This window comes from Euprymna scolopes, chromosome 18, assembly GCF_053919585.1.
Source record: "Euprymna scolopes isolate OS-2025 chromosome 18, ASM5391958v1, whole genome shotgun sequence".
NCBI lineage: Eukaryota > Metazoa > Mollusca > Cephalopoda > Sepiida > Sepiolidae > Euprymna > Euprymna scolopes.
Genome location: NC_136499.1, coordinates 84,932,879 through 84,948,759, shown reverse-complemented (window position 1 = coordinate 84,948,759; position 15,881 = coordinate 84,932,879). Strand labels below are relative to the sequence as shown.

The 15,881-nt window shown below is 36.3% G+C and overlaps 1 protein-coding gene across 4 annotated transcripts in view; it reads left to right on the top strand.

Annotated features, from left to right (window-relative positions):
- Positions 1 to 15,881, top strand: part of LOC145297675 (uncharacterized) — a 1,369,001-nt gene that overhangs the window by 906,551 nt on the left and 446,569 nt on the right. For all 4 annotated transcript variants that reach the window (XM_080143861.1, XM_080143862.1, XM_080143860.1 and 1 more), the window contains one exon: positions 3,925 to 4,031. In XM_080143861.1, coding sequence (XP_079999987.1) covers positions 3,925 to 4,031 — 107 coding nt within the window. The remainder of the gene's footprint in view (positions 1 to 3,924; positions 4,032 to 15,881) is intronic.

Below are 15,881 nucleotides of genomic sequence, written 5' to 3'. Positions count from 1 at the left end.
AAGTTATTGGTATGTAATTGTTTGAGAAAAGTTATTGGTATGTAATTGTTTGAGAAAAGTTGTTGGTATGTAATTATTTTAGAAAAGTTATTGGTATGTAATTATTAAAGAAAAGTTATTGGTATGTAATTGTTTGAGAAAAGTTATTGGTATGTAATTGTTTGAGAAAAGTTATTGGTATGTAATTTTTTTAGAAAAGTTATTGGTATGTAATTATTTGAGAAAAGTTATGTTTATGTAATTGTTGAGAAAAGTTATTGGTATGTAATTTTTTTAGAAAAGTTATTGGTATGTAATTTTTAAAGATAAGTTATTGGTATGTAATTGTTTGAGAAAGGTAATTGGTATGTAATTGTTTGAGAAAAGTTATTGGTATGTAATTGTTTTAGAAAAGTTATTGGTATGTAATGTTTGAGAAAAGTTATTTGTATGTAATTGTTTGAGAAAAGTTATTGGTATGTAATTGTTGAGAAAAGTTATTGGTGTGTAATTATTTGGAAAAAGTTATTTGTATGTAATTGTTATAGAAAGGTTATTGGTATGTAATTGCTTGGGAAAAGTTATTAGTATGTAATTATTTGAGAAAAGTTATTGGTATGTAATTGTTTGAGAAAAGTTATTGGTATGTAATTGTTTGGGAAAAGTTATTGGTGTGTAATTGTTTGGGAAAAGTTATTGGTATGTAATTGTTTGGGTACGGTTATTGGTATGTAATTGTTTGGGATAAAGTATTGGTATGTAATTGTTTGAGAAAAGTTATTGGTATGCAATTATTTGGGAAAAGTTATTGGTATGTAATTGCTTGAGAAAAGTTATGTGTATGTAATTGTTTGAGAAAAGTTATTGGTATGTAATTGTTTGAGAACAGTTATTGGTATGTAATTGTTTGGGAAAAGTTATTGGTGTGTAATTATTTGGGAAAAGTTATTGCTATGTAATTGTTTGGGAAAAGTTATTGGCATGTAATTGTTTGGGAAAAGTTATTGGTATGTAATTATTTGGGAAAAGTTATTGGCACGTAATTGTTTGAGAAAAGTTATTGGCATGTAATTGTTTGAGAAAAGTTATTGGCATGTAATTGTTTGGGAAAAGTTATTGGTATGTAATTATTTGGGAAAAGTTATTGGTATGTAATTGTTTGAGAAAAGTTATTGGTATGTAATTGTTTGGGAAAAGTTATTGGTATGTAATTGTTTGGGAAAAGTTATGTGTATGTAATTGTTGAGAAAAGTTATTGGTATGTAATTGTTTGAGAAAAGTTATTAGTATGTAATTGTGTGAGAAAAGTTATTGCCGTGTAATTATTTGGGAAAAGTTATTGGTATGTAATTGTTGGGGAAAAGTTATTGGTATGTAATTGTTTGAGAAAAGTTAATAGTATGTAATTGTTTGAGAAAAGTTATTGCCATGTAATTATTTGGGAAAAGTTATGTGTATGTAATTGTTTGAGAAAAGTTATTAGTATGTAATTGTTTGAGAAAAGTTATTTGCATGTAATTATTTGGGAAAAGTTATTGGTATGTAATTGTTTGAGAAAAGTTATAAGTATGTAACTGTTTGAGAAAAGTTATTGGTATGTAATTGTTTGGGAAAGGTTATACGTATGTAATTGTTTGGGATAAGTTATTGGTATGTAATTGTTTGAGAAAAGTTATTGGTATGCAATTATTTGGGAAAAGTTATTGGTATGTAATTGGTTGAGAAAAGTTATTGGTATGTAATTGTTTGAGAAAAGTTATTGGCATGCAATTATTTGGGAAAAGTTATTGGTATGTAATTGGTTGAGAAAAGTTATTGGTATGTAATTGTTTGAGAAAAGTTATTGGTATGTAATTATTTGAGAAAAGTTATTGGTATGTAATTGTTTGATAAAAGTTATTGGTATGTAATTGTTTGGGAAAAGTTATTGGTGTGTAATTATTTGGGAAAAGTTATTGGTATGTAATTGTTTGGGAAAAGTTATTGGCATGTAATTGTTTGGGAAAAGTTATTGGTATGTAATTATTTGGGAAAAGTTATTTGCATGTAATTGTTTGAGAAAAGTTATTGGCATGTAATTGTTTGGGAAAAGTTATTGGTATGTAATTATTTGGGAAAAGTTATTGGTATGTAATTGTTGAAAGAAGTTATTGGTATGTAATTGTTGAAAAAGGTTATTGGTATGCAATTGTTGAAAAAAGTTATTGGTATGCATTTGTTGAAAAAAGTTAGTGGTATGTAATTGTTGAGAAATGTTACTGGTATGTAATTGTTGAGAACAGTTATTGGTATGTAATTGTTGAGAAAAGTTATTGGTATGTAATTGTTTGAAAAAGTTACTGGTATGTAATTGTTCAGAAAAGTTATCAGTATGTAATTTTTGAAAAAAGTTATTGTGTATGTAATTTTTGAAAAAAGTTATTGGTATGTAACTTTTTCAGAAAAAAAGTATTTATAGTTATTGGTATGTAATTATTTGATAAAAGTTATTGGTGTGTAATTAAGGTCACTTTCTTCTTTTTTAATGTAGTTCTTCATGAATATTGTACTCTAGAATATGTATGTATTTTCTTAGTTTTTACAACAACTTTTTATTATGTAAATTTTTAAAACCAGTATTTCATCATGTTTGCTGGTTATTTTTAGCGTGTCTTCATTAATTTCGGTTTCTGATCCCCCTTCAATTGATTGAACCTCTTTTTTTTTCATAATATTGATGATGATGATGATGATGATGATGGCGGTGGTGGTGGTGGTTGTGTTTTTTTTTTTTTGCTTTGTTGTTGTTTTTTTTTTTTTTTTTTTAGTAGTCAGTTTGGACAGTGTAGAATGCTGATTTGAAGCTTGTTATTAAATAAGATTTGTAAAAAAAATTGAACACCTCAAGTAAAAGAATTCTTCGATATTTAAAATTGTTGTTATTGTTATTATAAGTATGTTGATTGTATGAGGATAATAGTCCGGATCATGTAAATAATTTAATTTAAAAAATCCATTTTTCACTCTGCTATTGTGAAATATTGAATAATCTTTGCTAGTCTGAAAGTTGTCAGATTTTTTAGTAGTGAACATGGCACCAGGGGATTTGAGACCAAACAACTGGTGACAGAGATGAGTAACTGGTATATGAATATGATAGAGATGAGTAACTGGTATATGAATATGATAGAGATGAGTAACTGGTATATGAATATGATAGAGATGAGTAACTGGTATATGAATATGATAGAGATGAGTAACTGGTATATGAATATGATAGAGATGAGTAACTGGTATATGAATATGACAGAGATGAGTAACTGGTATATGAATATGATAGAGATGAGTAACTGGTATATGAATATGATAGAGATGAGTAACTGGTATATGAATATGATAGAGATGAGTAACTGGTATATGAATATGATAGAGATGAGTAACTGGTATATGAATATGATAGAGATGAGTAACTGGTATATGAATATGACAGAGATGAGTAACTGGTATATGAATATGACAGAGATGAGTAACTGGTATATGAATATGACAGAGATGAGTAACTGGTATATGAATATGATAGAGATGAGTAACTGGTATATGAATATGATAGAGATGAGTAACTGGTATATGAATATGATAGAGAAGTTCAAAAAATACAAAACATTGGTGACTTTAGCTTTCCCTAAGGGTGAGAGTGGGAATAAGATCCTTTTTATGTCTGTCTTCTCCCATTACAAATAATCTAAAGTTGAAATATAATTATATAATAAAAAAAATATTGTTACTAGTTTGAACTGGAAAAAGTAAATCACACAAATATGGCGAATGATGGAAACAACTGGAGATCTAGAGAGGCGAACTTCATCATTCAACACAAATTAACTTTAAAGTATCCTACCATACTTTTCCTCATACAATAAATTTTTTCCTCATAATTAAACATTGTATTTATTTTTTGCATTTCAGCTCCAGTCTACGATGGTAAACACCGTGTAATTCCTAGCCATTGGAGTTATCCAGACAATATTGTATCAAAACCAGTTGAGATGGATACAGAACAAGTGGTCGGAAAGGTAAAACTCAATATTTGAAAATGAAGAGATGATGTGAAACAACTTTTCTGTTAAGTTGATAGTGAAATGTTATATCCCTCTATTACTTCAATGGATGCAATGCATTATCCCAACTGGCTGCACACTTTTATATTAGGCATTAGGAACAACTGTTGTGAACACTATGAAATATTTATTTGACTCTGAAATATAGTAGCCAACCAACGTCTAATGTCTTTGACATAGTGGGAGGTTGCGGTATGAGAAATAGTATGAGTAATCATGGTTCATGTATATCTAACCTCCGGTTTTTTACTAAAACAATACACAATTTTTTTATTTTTATTTATTTATTTATTTTTTTTACATAGGCATCACCACATTATCAAGGCCAAGAGGCCACTCAAGGATAAGGGTTAAAGAGTGTACAGTAGAAATTGGACAATATAGTAATCATTAGTAATGAAAATTTGGTAAATTTGATAACTTATATGGAATGGCTCATCAAGAACTTATTTACTTTAGACTTGAACACAACCATATTGAAGTCAGCCGGAAAGCAGGAAAACGGAAGACAATTCCACACGCGTGCAGTTCTAAGAAAGAAGCTTTGTTCATGGAATCTACGTTTAGGTTTAGGCACAGATAAAGAGTGGGGGGAATTATTGATAGTGTTTACAGCTAGACGAGTGTTTCTTGTGAAAGTTTGGCGAGGGGGGACCATAGATTGAAGCTCAGTCGAACACTTTCCATGAAAATAACGATACATCAGAGACAAACTCGCAACATCTCTTCTGTGAGATAGAGGTTGCAAGGAGGAGAAAAGGACATCTCCTACGAGGCTACGAAGTCTATTTTGAACTCTATCAAGGCAGGACAAGTCCTTTCTAGCAGCTCCTGCCCAGATGTGGCAACAGTATTCCATCCTTGGATGTACCTGGCTCTTATATAGATAGAGAATAGCATCAGCAGTGAGATATTTACCGGATCGATAGAAAAATCCCACCATTTTTTCCAGCGGCCTTGGCAACAGATTTGATGTACGTGTTCCATTTAAGATCAGGAGTAATAGTCAAGCCCAGAAGCTTGTCAAAACTTGAGGCCTCCTGAAGACGAGAGCCATTCATTTCAATTGATGCCAAATGTGGATTAGAATGTTGATGATGTAAGGAGAGAAGCTTGGTTTTAGATGCATTAAAAGTAACCAGCCACTCCTTTCCCGATTGTACTACGTGCTCAAGATCAGAGGAGAGAGAATTGGAGAGAACTTGGTCGTTTACTGTCTTAGATGTGCTACCATAAATAGTAGTGTCATCAGCATAAATGTCTACAAATGATGTAAGGATGTGATTTGGAAGATCATTAATGTAGATCAGGAAAAGAGTTGGGCCCAGGATGGACCCCTGAGTGACACCGGCATTAATACTGTGAGCTTCTGATTTTTGCCCCTCAACTACTACTCTTATGAACTTATCAGAGAGAAATGATTTAATAATTGAGAAGACATTTCCAGCTATACCATAGCTAGCGATCTTATGAAGTAAACCTTTATGCCATACCCTATCAAAGGCTTTAGATATGTCAAGAGCAATTGCCCTAGAAAGATTGCCACCGTCGAGAGATTTGCTAATCCTATGAGATATAACTGTAAGCACATCTGCTGTAGATCTAGCAGAACGGAAACCATATTGAGTGTCACTAAGAAGGTTATTTTTGTTGAGATGGTTGATTACTTCTGTATTTAACACAGATTCTAGCAACTTACTCATGACGCACAGGAGACTTATTGGCCTGTACTGAGAGGGGGATGAGCGATCACCTGAATTCTTAAATACAGGGCATATTGATGAAATTTTCCAGGGAGATGGGAAACTATTCTCCTTAAGACAACGTTTAAACAGTTTTGTAAGTATGGGCGCTAGTTCAGGTTGAAGTTTTTTGAGTACTATAATTGGAATACCGTCAGGGCCAGTTGCTTTACTGGAATCAAGGTTTTTGATTAACTTGGCAACATCACGTACAGATATACGTATATCACATAGCGTGTTTTCTGATACAGGAGGAAATATTGGGGTTGGTGGCCTTGGTCGCAAAGGGTAGAATTAGCTGCAAAGTTCTTGACAAAGAGTTTGGCTTTGTCTGATGCTGACGAGATTACCTCAGGTCCATTGATAATAGTTGGGATGGAGCACACGCTTCTGTTCAGGATTCTGTTTGCTATTTGCCAAAACTGGTGGGAACCAAGCCGCTGCTCAGCTACTTTGGACTTAACAGATTGAGCATACAAGTTTCTTGCGTTCCTTATTACTTTCTTACAATGGTTGCTGGCAGTTCTGAAAACGGCTTTAGTTTCCATACATCTATTACGTTTGAAGCAGTGGAAAAAGTGATTTCTGTGCGCAATGGCAGCAGCACATTCTGGAGAGAACCATGGCTGGCTGTTAGGTTTTTGCTGAAACTTTTTACAGGGTATGAAACGGTCAATACCTACAATTAACCATTCAGTCAGGTCTAATACTATAGAGGACACATCCTTTTTAAACATGGAATGCAGAGGTAGATCAGATATAAATGTACGGAAGCTATCCCAGTCAGCCTTAGTGTATCGATATACTGGAGAGGTACATCTGGGGACGTATTACATTTCATTTTTATCTTAATTGATACAACAGAGTGGTCGGAAGATCCAAGAGGAGACAGAACAGAAACTGAACATAGTTCAGGGCAAGTTGTGAGAAAAAGGTCTAGTAGGCTCGCATACTGGCCGTCATTGTCGGGCACACGGGTGGGTTCCTGAACAATCTGAGTGAGGTCATAGGCAATGGAGAAATCATGACAGAACCTCCCCTCATCATCGGTCTTGTTTGAATGGGTAAACCATTCGACATTGTGAACATTGAAGTCTCCACATACGTGAATGTTAGCTGAAGGATAAGCAGATAGGACTTGGTCAATTTTCTCAGATATGCTTTGAAAGATAGTAACTCCGCTGTTGTGGGGGCGATAGAGAGTAAATATAAATGCAGTAGTGTGAGCTAAAGCAACCCGGAAGCACATATAGGGTTAGTTAGGATCTTTCCTGGAGATGTCCCTACCACATGGAAAGCTATCTTTAATATAGGCACATATTCCATTCCCATGGCGATCTTGGGGGTCAGATTTAGAAGTTAAGTTAGAGTATCCTGTAATTGCAAACTCTTCTAGGGAAATAGCCTGTCCAATGCCAGTTTCACTTAAAAATAAAAGGTCTGGTTTAGTCTCCTGTAATTGGGTTTCAACTTCTGGAAGGTTAGAACGTAGACTCCTGATGTTGGAGAAGGAGACATGGTAGTAGGGGTCTATGTTGGAAGTTGGAGAACCGGGTTTAATCGTGTATTTTTTCTTGAAACTTGTTATGATGAAATTTTGGAATTTGTGGACTAGGTCGTCAGATTTACTTAGAGCAGGACAGAGAGGGGAAACAAAGAGAGAAAAAGAAACAAAGAATTTTTTTTTTTTTGTAGCTAATGATAAGGTAAAGCCGTAACAATTACCCACTAGTATGGTATCGAGAGGCCCCACCAGAAGCTACTGCATGGTCCAGAATCCATTCACCAAATGGCAATACAGCAGCCCCAGTACTTTGCACCTGCTGATAGGACAGCCTCCTTAGTGGTTAAACCAAGGTTCGGGTCCCTGACTATCAGGCGGATAACGTCAGCCCAGACAAAATGTTTACCTCCAGCACCCTTACTAGTGACATGGCTACAAGGATATACATAGAAACAGAAAATTTCCACCATCTCTGCCAACTGTTCGCGCAAAATACTGCCAACCTAGAAAACAGCTATTTCTTCTCCTTTGTCAGAAATGTATTTGCTCATTGCTTATATCTAATTATTCTTCCTCCTCGTGTCATCAGCCGTGCTCTTCCACTTAATGCATCGGTTATCCACCGATGAGTGCATGCCGAGTCAGTCATGATATGTAGAACCTTGGTGTGCCATTGAAGCGCCATGTTAACGCCCTTCAATGTGGCATCAAGTTCGGCCAGGTTTATGTGCCTCGAATCATTCTCTGGCCAAAGCCAACAGGCATCTTCAATAATGGAATCATTAACTGCAAGGGCACCTCCAAGGGTCAGTGAACTAGCATCCACCCAGACCGTGAACTCATTCCCGGTGACGCACCACTTTCCCTGAACGGGGTCATCACTGGTCACTCTGGACACAGTCTCTGTCAACATGCTCCTTAGGGTGACATCGTGTACTGCATCGTCCCATCCCGACGACACGGCTGTTGCACGTCTCTTTATGGCTGCCACGGCAACCCTGAGCCAACCGCACACAGGGAAATAGCCTACCATTTTTCCACAAAGCGAAAACTCTGTTCGTCGAGTGATGTTTGCTGGGACCTTGGGAACATGACTTCCTCTTCTCCAGCAAAGTCCCTCCTTGCTATTGCGCATGTGCAGGCCGAGAACTTTTGCTCCATCGCACAGACGCTCTGGTTCCTTACATGTCACTCCAAAGCTTTCAAAGTGCATTCTAACCGATTGCGCTGACATAAGGTTCTCATTGACGAATATATCATCGATGTATGAGGATGTTGCCTGTTGCACTGCCTCATCTTGCTGCCGGATAGCATGCATGATTGCTGTCATAATGCCTGGGGCCACATTTAGACCGAACCCTAGCCTGGTTAGACAATATCGGGTTCCTCTAATTTCCACAGTCTGAAATGGCCACAATTTCTTCTCAATGCGTATTTGCAGATAGGCCCTGCGTAGATCAAGAGTTGCCACGTTCGATCCCTGCTGTCGCCACTCCCTTAATTTGAGTGCACACACATCAGCCCTTGCTGTATATGGGTCGACATGCTCATTGAGCTCACGGTAGTCTAGGACGGGGCGGACCTTTTGTTTGGTCTCTTGTACGACGGCCATCAAGGGAATCAGCCCTCACGGGGGGCCAAGCTCATCCTCTGGGTATGGAAGAAGCCAGCCATTGTCGATCCACGTTTGCAATTCTTCTTCATACTGTTCCCTTAGCCACATGGGTGGGGGATATTCCAATAACTGGTTTCGCAAGGATATTGGTGGCTGATCGTTTGACCACTTCCAAGACGCCGTCCATGCATTGGTGTTTTTATCATACTCTGCATGAAAGTCAGGCTCGTCGAGAGTTATGGCAGCACAAACATGTTCCTCACATCGGGAGAACTGTACCTTGCCGGTTCTGTCCACGGTAATTCCACCCAGTTGTGTAATCAAGTCCATACCCAAGAGTAGGTTGTACCCGAGAAGCTCTCCCTCCATCACCAGGGCTCGCACGGCTACTGCAGGCCCGTCGTTGATGCTTGCGCGGATAATGCTCACCCCACAAGAGGCTAGTGAACCTCCGCCTACAGTTAGTACCGGAATTCTCTCTGCTTTCCAAGTGGCACAGCATATCTTGCTTACGAGAGTCTGGGTGCACTCAGTGTCCACAAGCGCGAGGCGCTCGCTTCCATTAATGTGTATGCTTACAGTGGGTAGCGCCCTGCTCAATGACGATCTGGGGAGAAGACTGGTGCTGTAGCTTCTTCCCCTTGCCCGTTTCCCGGACAGGTGCGGGCCAGGTGTCCGCGTTTTTTGCACTTGTAGCACTGCGGCCCGTCAAGTTTTGTGAGTTGGTTGACGTGACGAAAGACAATCACGGGCCAAATGGTTGGGTCCTCCACACTTATAGCAGGTTGTAGCTGCGCCCAGGTCCTGCAATCCAACCTGTGATGGTTGTACAGCTGCCACTTGGTCTATAGTGTTAGGGCTTTTCTTTAGTATTGCTCGTGCCCGCGCCAATACTTCCGATATGTCCATCTCGTCCACTTGGGATGAGGCACGGAGCAGATCTCCCACACTCTTAGGTAATCCTGCAACAAAGGCGCACACCAAGCCTTTGTCTGACATCCCTCCAAAAAGGACCGATAGCTTTTTTAGCTCAGCCAAATACACATCCACCGTTTCCCCGGGATGTAATTTTTGAGCCATGAATTCCTTCCATGCAGTAATTGGATCTAATGCAAATGCTGTAAAAAGGGTGCGCTTGATGCAGGCAAAATCTGTTTTTTCCTCATCAGCCAACTGCTGGTATACTGCATATGCTCCCCCAGTGAGGCGCATTGGGACCACTCATTCTATACGCTTCACCCCACTGAGCTGACATATTAATTCTGCTTGATGCAGGCAAAATCTGTTTTTTCCTCATCAGCCAACTGCTGGTATACTGCATATGCTCCCCCAGTGAGGCGCATTGGGACCACTCATTCTATACGCTTCACCCCACTGAGCTGACATATTAATTCTGCTTTTTCCACCCATTCCTGCACTGAGTGATCAGTGCTACTGCCATCAAACAGGGAAATTAGCTTGGGGTCAAATCCTGACGTCATGCCGGAATAGTTTGTGTTCGTTACAACTCTACTTTCAACCGAGTCATTGTTTGTTTCGTTCACCACACTCTTTTCTTCTACCTCTTCTTTTACACACGTCCGTTCGTTTTCGTGACTCAAAATCGTCTTTCTTCCCGCTTTCCTTCCCTCATTATTTATGGAATATAGGGTACAATATTCTCCGAGATTCCACGAGACTTTTTTCCACATAAACGCATGCGGGCGCCATCTTGATTCTTAGTTTGTGCCCTGCAGGCACAAACGCGCAGCCTCTTTAACGGTAAGCCACTTTCTCCACAAATTGTCTTGAATTAAATTTAAGACAATTTTTCAAAACACTGCCTTATTTTCCATTAAGCTATTTATTAATCTTAATAAATGAGATACGTGGAAAATGAATGCTGATGCTTGGCCCCTCCTTTGACTTGAAAATTCACAAAAAATCAGAAAATTAACCAATTTTAATGAAATTTTCAGCATTTTTCAAATAATGATCAAGGAATATAATGAACAAATTATTTTACTTAAATCTTAGTTGAAATGTATTATTTCGTTTCAACAAAAAATACCTTTACTAAAGTTATTGTTTTCAGTAGTTAAAAAAAAAATGCATGAATTTATTTATTTATTTTTTTTTTATGAAAATGAAGCATCGTAAATTGTAACAATGTAAAAAAAAAATTATTTTTATAGGAACATTACGAAAAAAGCCCCTAGGATCAGTTTTAATGAATTCAATAGAACTCGGAGAAAAATGAATTTCTTGAAATACCGATATTCTCATTGAATTAAGTATTGGTTATTTAATATTTTTACACAAAAATTATGATTGCAAAAAATATTTTTACTTTTTTTTTTGCATAATTTTTATATGTTCGATTCTAATCTTTTCCTTGCTTGCATGAATAATGTGAAACTTTCACAGTTACATATAGGTGAAAAGTACAGATGTTGCAATATTTATTGGAGGGAATGATAAATAAGAGGAAGTTACACATAAGAAAACAAACACAGATATTTTGATATTTGTGGAAAATAAGTAAATAATTTAATTACATAAATTAAAAATAAAGTAACGAAAGATAACTCTCTGTAAAATAATAATAATTATCTCCCTTAGATTCAAATGTTTACTTTCTGCTTTGAAGTGTTAGAAAATTCTGATATTTATTGGGATGAATGATAAATAAGTAATTTACTTGTATATTTAAAAAAGAAAAGGAAAAAAAATGAACGGTAAATTCTTAGAGTTATCTCCCTTGGAGTAAAAGTATAAGTCGCTTCCAAAAGAAACAAACATATTTTGAGAGAAAAATCTTACTTAATGGTAAAAATGGCAAAAATAGTGGGTCCATGTTAGGAACGTTTGACCATAGTGCGAAGTTACGGAAATGTTTTGTTCACTGATTGATCAAAGCTTATGTTGTTACACGATGAAATCCATATGCTTCATAATTATAATTATTTTCACCTGATAAAATGTAATAATATTAAATGTTATTCATCAGCCAGAAAATGAAAGAATGTAATTAGTAGCTGATTAGGCACCATCTATTTTAATTTTCTTTTGATAATAAGAATTTAGAAAGATTTGTCCATTTTTGCCAGGAAGGAAAATTGGGCCATTTTGAATAAATATTAGGTACGGGCAGAAATGGATGAATAAAGGTAGGGGTTTAATTTTGAAAGCCGATTTATCATAATTGTTTTGTAGGTTTCCAATTACTTTTTGATTGTATTTGAAAGATTTGTAATCTGTTGTGAACTTGGGTATAGAAGGAAATGCTTGTTCATCTCACGTCGGGTCACCAATTTGTTGTGGGCTGGTGGATATATTATATATATCCCTCAGTCGTACAAAATAGGAAAAATGAATTGTTTTGAGGAAGGAAAGAACAATGCGTTAAATTGAATTAAACAAACAGGAATTTATTTTGTGAAGAAACAAATGAAAGAAAAGGGTACAGCACGTGTTTAGTTTGGCGTGTGTCTCTCGCTGTTAACTGGTGAAAGGGAAAGTCTATTGTTGTAGAGAGAGAGAGAAAGTCAATCCTGTTTATGGAGAAAGAAAGCATGAAAGGTGTACGTACTGTTTGTTGACTCTTGCCCCATGCATAGTAGCAGGTGACGTGAGGTGCGCGGGCGCGCGCGCCCCAAAAGGGGCCAGTTGATCCATCGACCTCTCAGGTTGGAAGCCGAATTGAAAAGGGGGAAACAGCTTATGTCTCTTGCTTTTATAGTTGTTTCCGGTGGTTTTTTGCGCATGTGTGGATTTCCTTTAAAGGGGAAGTGACGTTGCTCATGTGTGCATATGTGTGCATGTATGTGTGCGTACATGTGTGTACGTTAGCGTGTGTGTGTATGCACATGAATGTGAGTGTATGTACGTGAACGTGAATATATCTACGTGTGTGTACATACAACCTACAGAAAATAAATTCCCTGTCACATGGATTATATGGAAGCCCAAAAGGCTGTCTGAAAATGATGCCAGGTAGTTAAAGGGAGGTAGTGAATGCTGTTTTTCTTTTTTTTTCTTCCAAATGTGCATCTTACATTCCTATTGTGAACGTTTGTCTAATTTTTAACATTTTTTTAATTTAATTATTTTTCTATGAAAAAAAGTTTGTTTTTTTTAGTTTATATAAAAATTGTGTTACGCTAAAAGTTTCTCATTCATGCAAGCAAAAAAAAATAATAGAACCATATATATAAAAATTATGCGGAACGTGTAATTTAAAAAAAAAGTAGAAATCAGTATCACTGGAAGAATACTTAACATAATTAAATCCTTCTAAGAGAAAAATCCAGGTTGTCCTCGACGGTCGTACATCTAAACAATATGATGTAAATGCAGGAGTGCCTCAAGGGTCTATCCTTGGACCTCTATTATTCCTAATATTCATAAATAACCTCCCTGACAAAATTGTCTGTGATGGGTATATATGCTGATGATACCATGCTCTATAACAGACACGACAGGAAAACAAATGAACACATATCTAAAGAAATAGCAGAAACACTAAAGGATGACCTCCGATCTATAGGGGAATGGGGACAAAAATGGATGGTCACATTCAATGCTGCTAAGACTAAACTTGTTTCCTTCAATAATTACAAGAAACCTTCTCTACCACCAACAGCAATGGCTAAAGACACTTTATCTGAAAGTACATCTTTTAAACTCCTCAGCGAACGTTCACAGGAAACATGAGTTGGAACAATTACATTGAGAGCATTGCCAGGACCGCTGCGAAGAAGGTAGGCTCTCTCTACCGTGCTAGAAAGCTACTAACACCCGAAAGTATCCTGTACCTCTATAAGGCCACCATTCGTCCATGTATGGAGTATTGTTATCATATTTGGGCTGGTGCATCTGCTACTAGTTTCTCACTCCTAAACAAGGTTCAAAAGATAGGTCCTGAACTGTTATCTAAGCTTCAGCCTCTCTCCCATCGACGAAATGTTGCATCCCTCTTCCTGTTCTACAAGTACTGTAACGGTGAATGCTCTGACGAACTGCAAGCACTTGTACCCTCTCACCGTAAATACCCCCGACAAACCCGACAAGCAGCTAAATCCCGCCCCTTCACAGTAGAGATCCCTAGATGTAAGAGAGCCTTCTACTCCAGTAGTTTCTTCCCCAGAACCGCTAGACTTCGGAATTCCCTTCTGGGTCCCTGCTTCTCCAACTGTACTGACATGCAGAAGTTCAAGTGTAACATGAACCGACATCTTGCTGCCCTACATAGTACCCCTGTAGCCTGTGTCCCTGATAACAGCCCCCCTACATCAAAGTGGCAACGTGCCTTGTTAGGGGTGAAAATGTAATTTTTAAAAATATATATTTTTTTTGCAATTATAAATTTTTTGTGTGAAAATATTCAATAAACACTGCTTAATTCAATGATAATATTAGTATTTTGTGAAATTAATTTTTCTTTGAGTTTTATCAAATTCATTAATACGGACTTTAAGGGCTTTTTTCGTAAAAATTAATTTTTTTATTGCTATAATATACAATGCTTTACAAGGATTTTCTAAGTGTTCATTTTCTACTTAGCTGGGTAGGTTTTTAGTAGTTTAACTTATTTTAAAGCGTTTATTCAGTTATAAAATAAGTAGTGTTGAGTGTGATGCGAGAACAAGAAAAAAAAATGTCCGACATAAGAGGATTATATCTTAGGAGTCTTGATAATCGCTCAAATAGAAAATTAAAGAAAGTAATGTGGGAGATACAGTTTTAAAAAAATCACCTCTTTCCTACAAAAGAAAATAAATTTTAATATTTTTTAAATATAATTTAGAGAGAGGGGCTTTTTTTTAACTAACAAAAAGAAACAATGAACATAAAAAATTAAATTAAAATGATTCTTGAATAACAGTAGTAGAGCTTTCGACAAAATTGCAGTATCTCTCCACCCTCAAAAAATCCTTTAAAATTACTATTATTCAATGTTTTTGAGGGTGCTGGAAGCAAAAATAATATTTAAAATTCCAGGAAACAAGTAGTTTCCGAGATATGAAGAAATTTTAGTTTCAAAAAGTTGTGGGTTACTTTTCTATATTAATTTAACATAAAATGAGCACCCACTTTATGGTCATCTTTATTTGTTGGAGCGTGGGGGGGGGAGGGTCAGCATAAAATGAGCACCCACTTCAACGCCACCTTTTCTTTGGAATAGGGTTCTGGTAATTTTTTAGAAGAGGGTTATTTTGTAATTGTGGCCTGGTAGACCAACACAAAACCTACTTTTAAGTTTTCTAGGGGTTTTGGGGTGAGCTGAAAACGAATATCGCATTTAAATTTTCCACAAATAAGTAGTTTTCCATATATTAAGTAATGTAATTCTTTATCTTATAAGTGATGGCCATTGTTGTATGTGCAAGAATATGCACGCACTTGCGTGAACAACAATGACCACCATAACATAAAGAATTACATTGCTTAATATCCGGAAAACTACTTATTTGCTGAAAATTTAAATACTCTATTTTATGCTTTAGTGTTGTACACTTTCATGTACAACAATGGCCACCATTTATAGCATAAAATAAAAATTTTATAAAAATTTATATCATAAAATGAATAAAAAATTTTATTAAAAAATTGATTAACTTGAAAATTCATTACGTCATTTCTGTTTTGAACAAATATGGCTGCTGTGTTATATTACTACATGAAACCTGTGGAAACGTATCTTTTCAGCATCGTGAAAACTAGTTGCTAGTCCCAATTTTAAATACAATATTCATTTTCAGCACACCAAAAGCCCCCAGAATACAATTGTTTAAGGTAGGTTTTATGTTGGTCTACCAGGCCACAATTATCAAATAACCCCTCCACCCCCTAAAAAATTACCAGAACCCCTACCCCCCAAAAAATGTTGGCTATAAAGTGGGTTCACATTTTGTGTTAAATTGTGTTCATTTTATATTGATTAACCCCAACAAAAAAGGGTA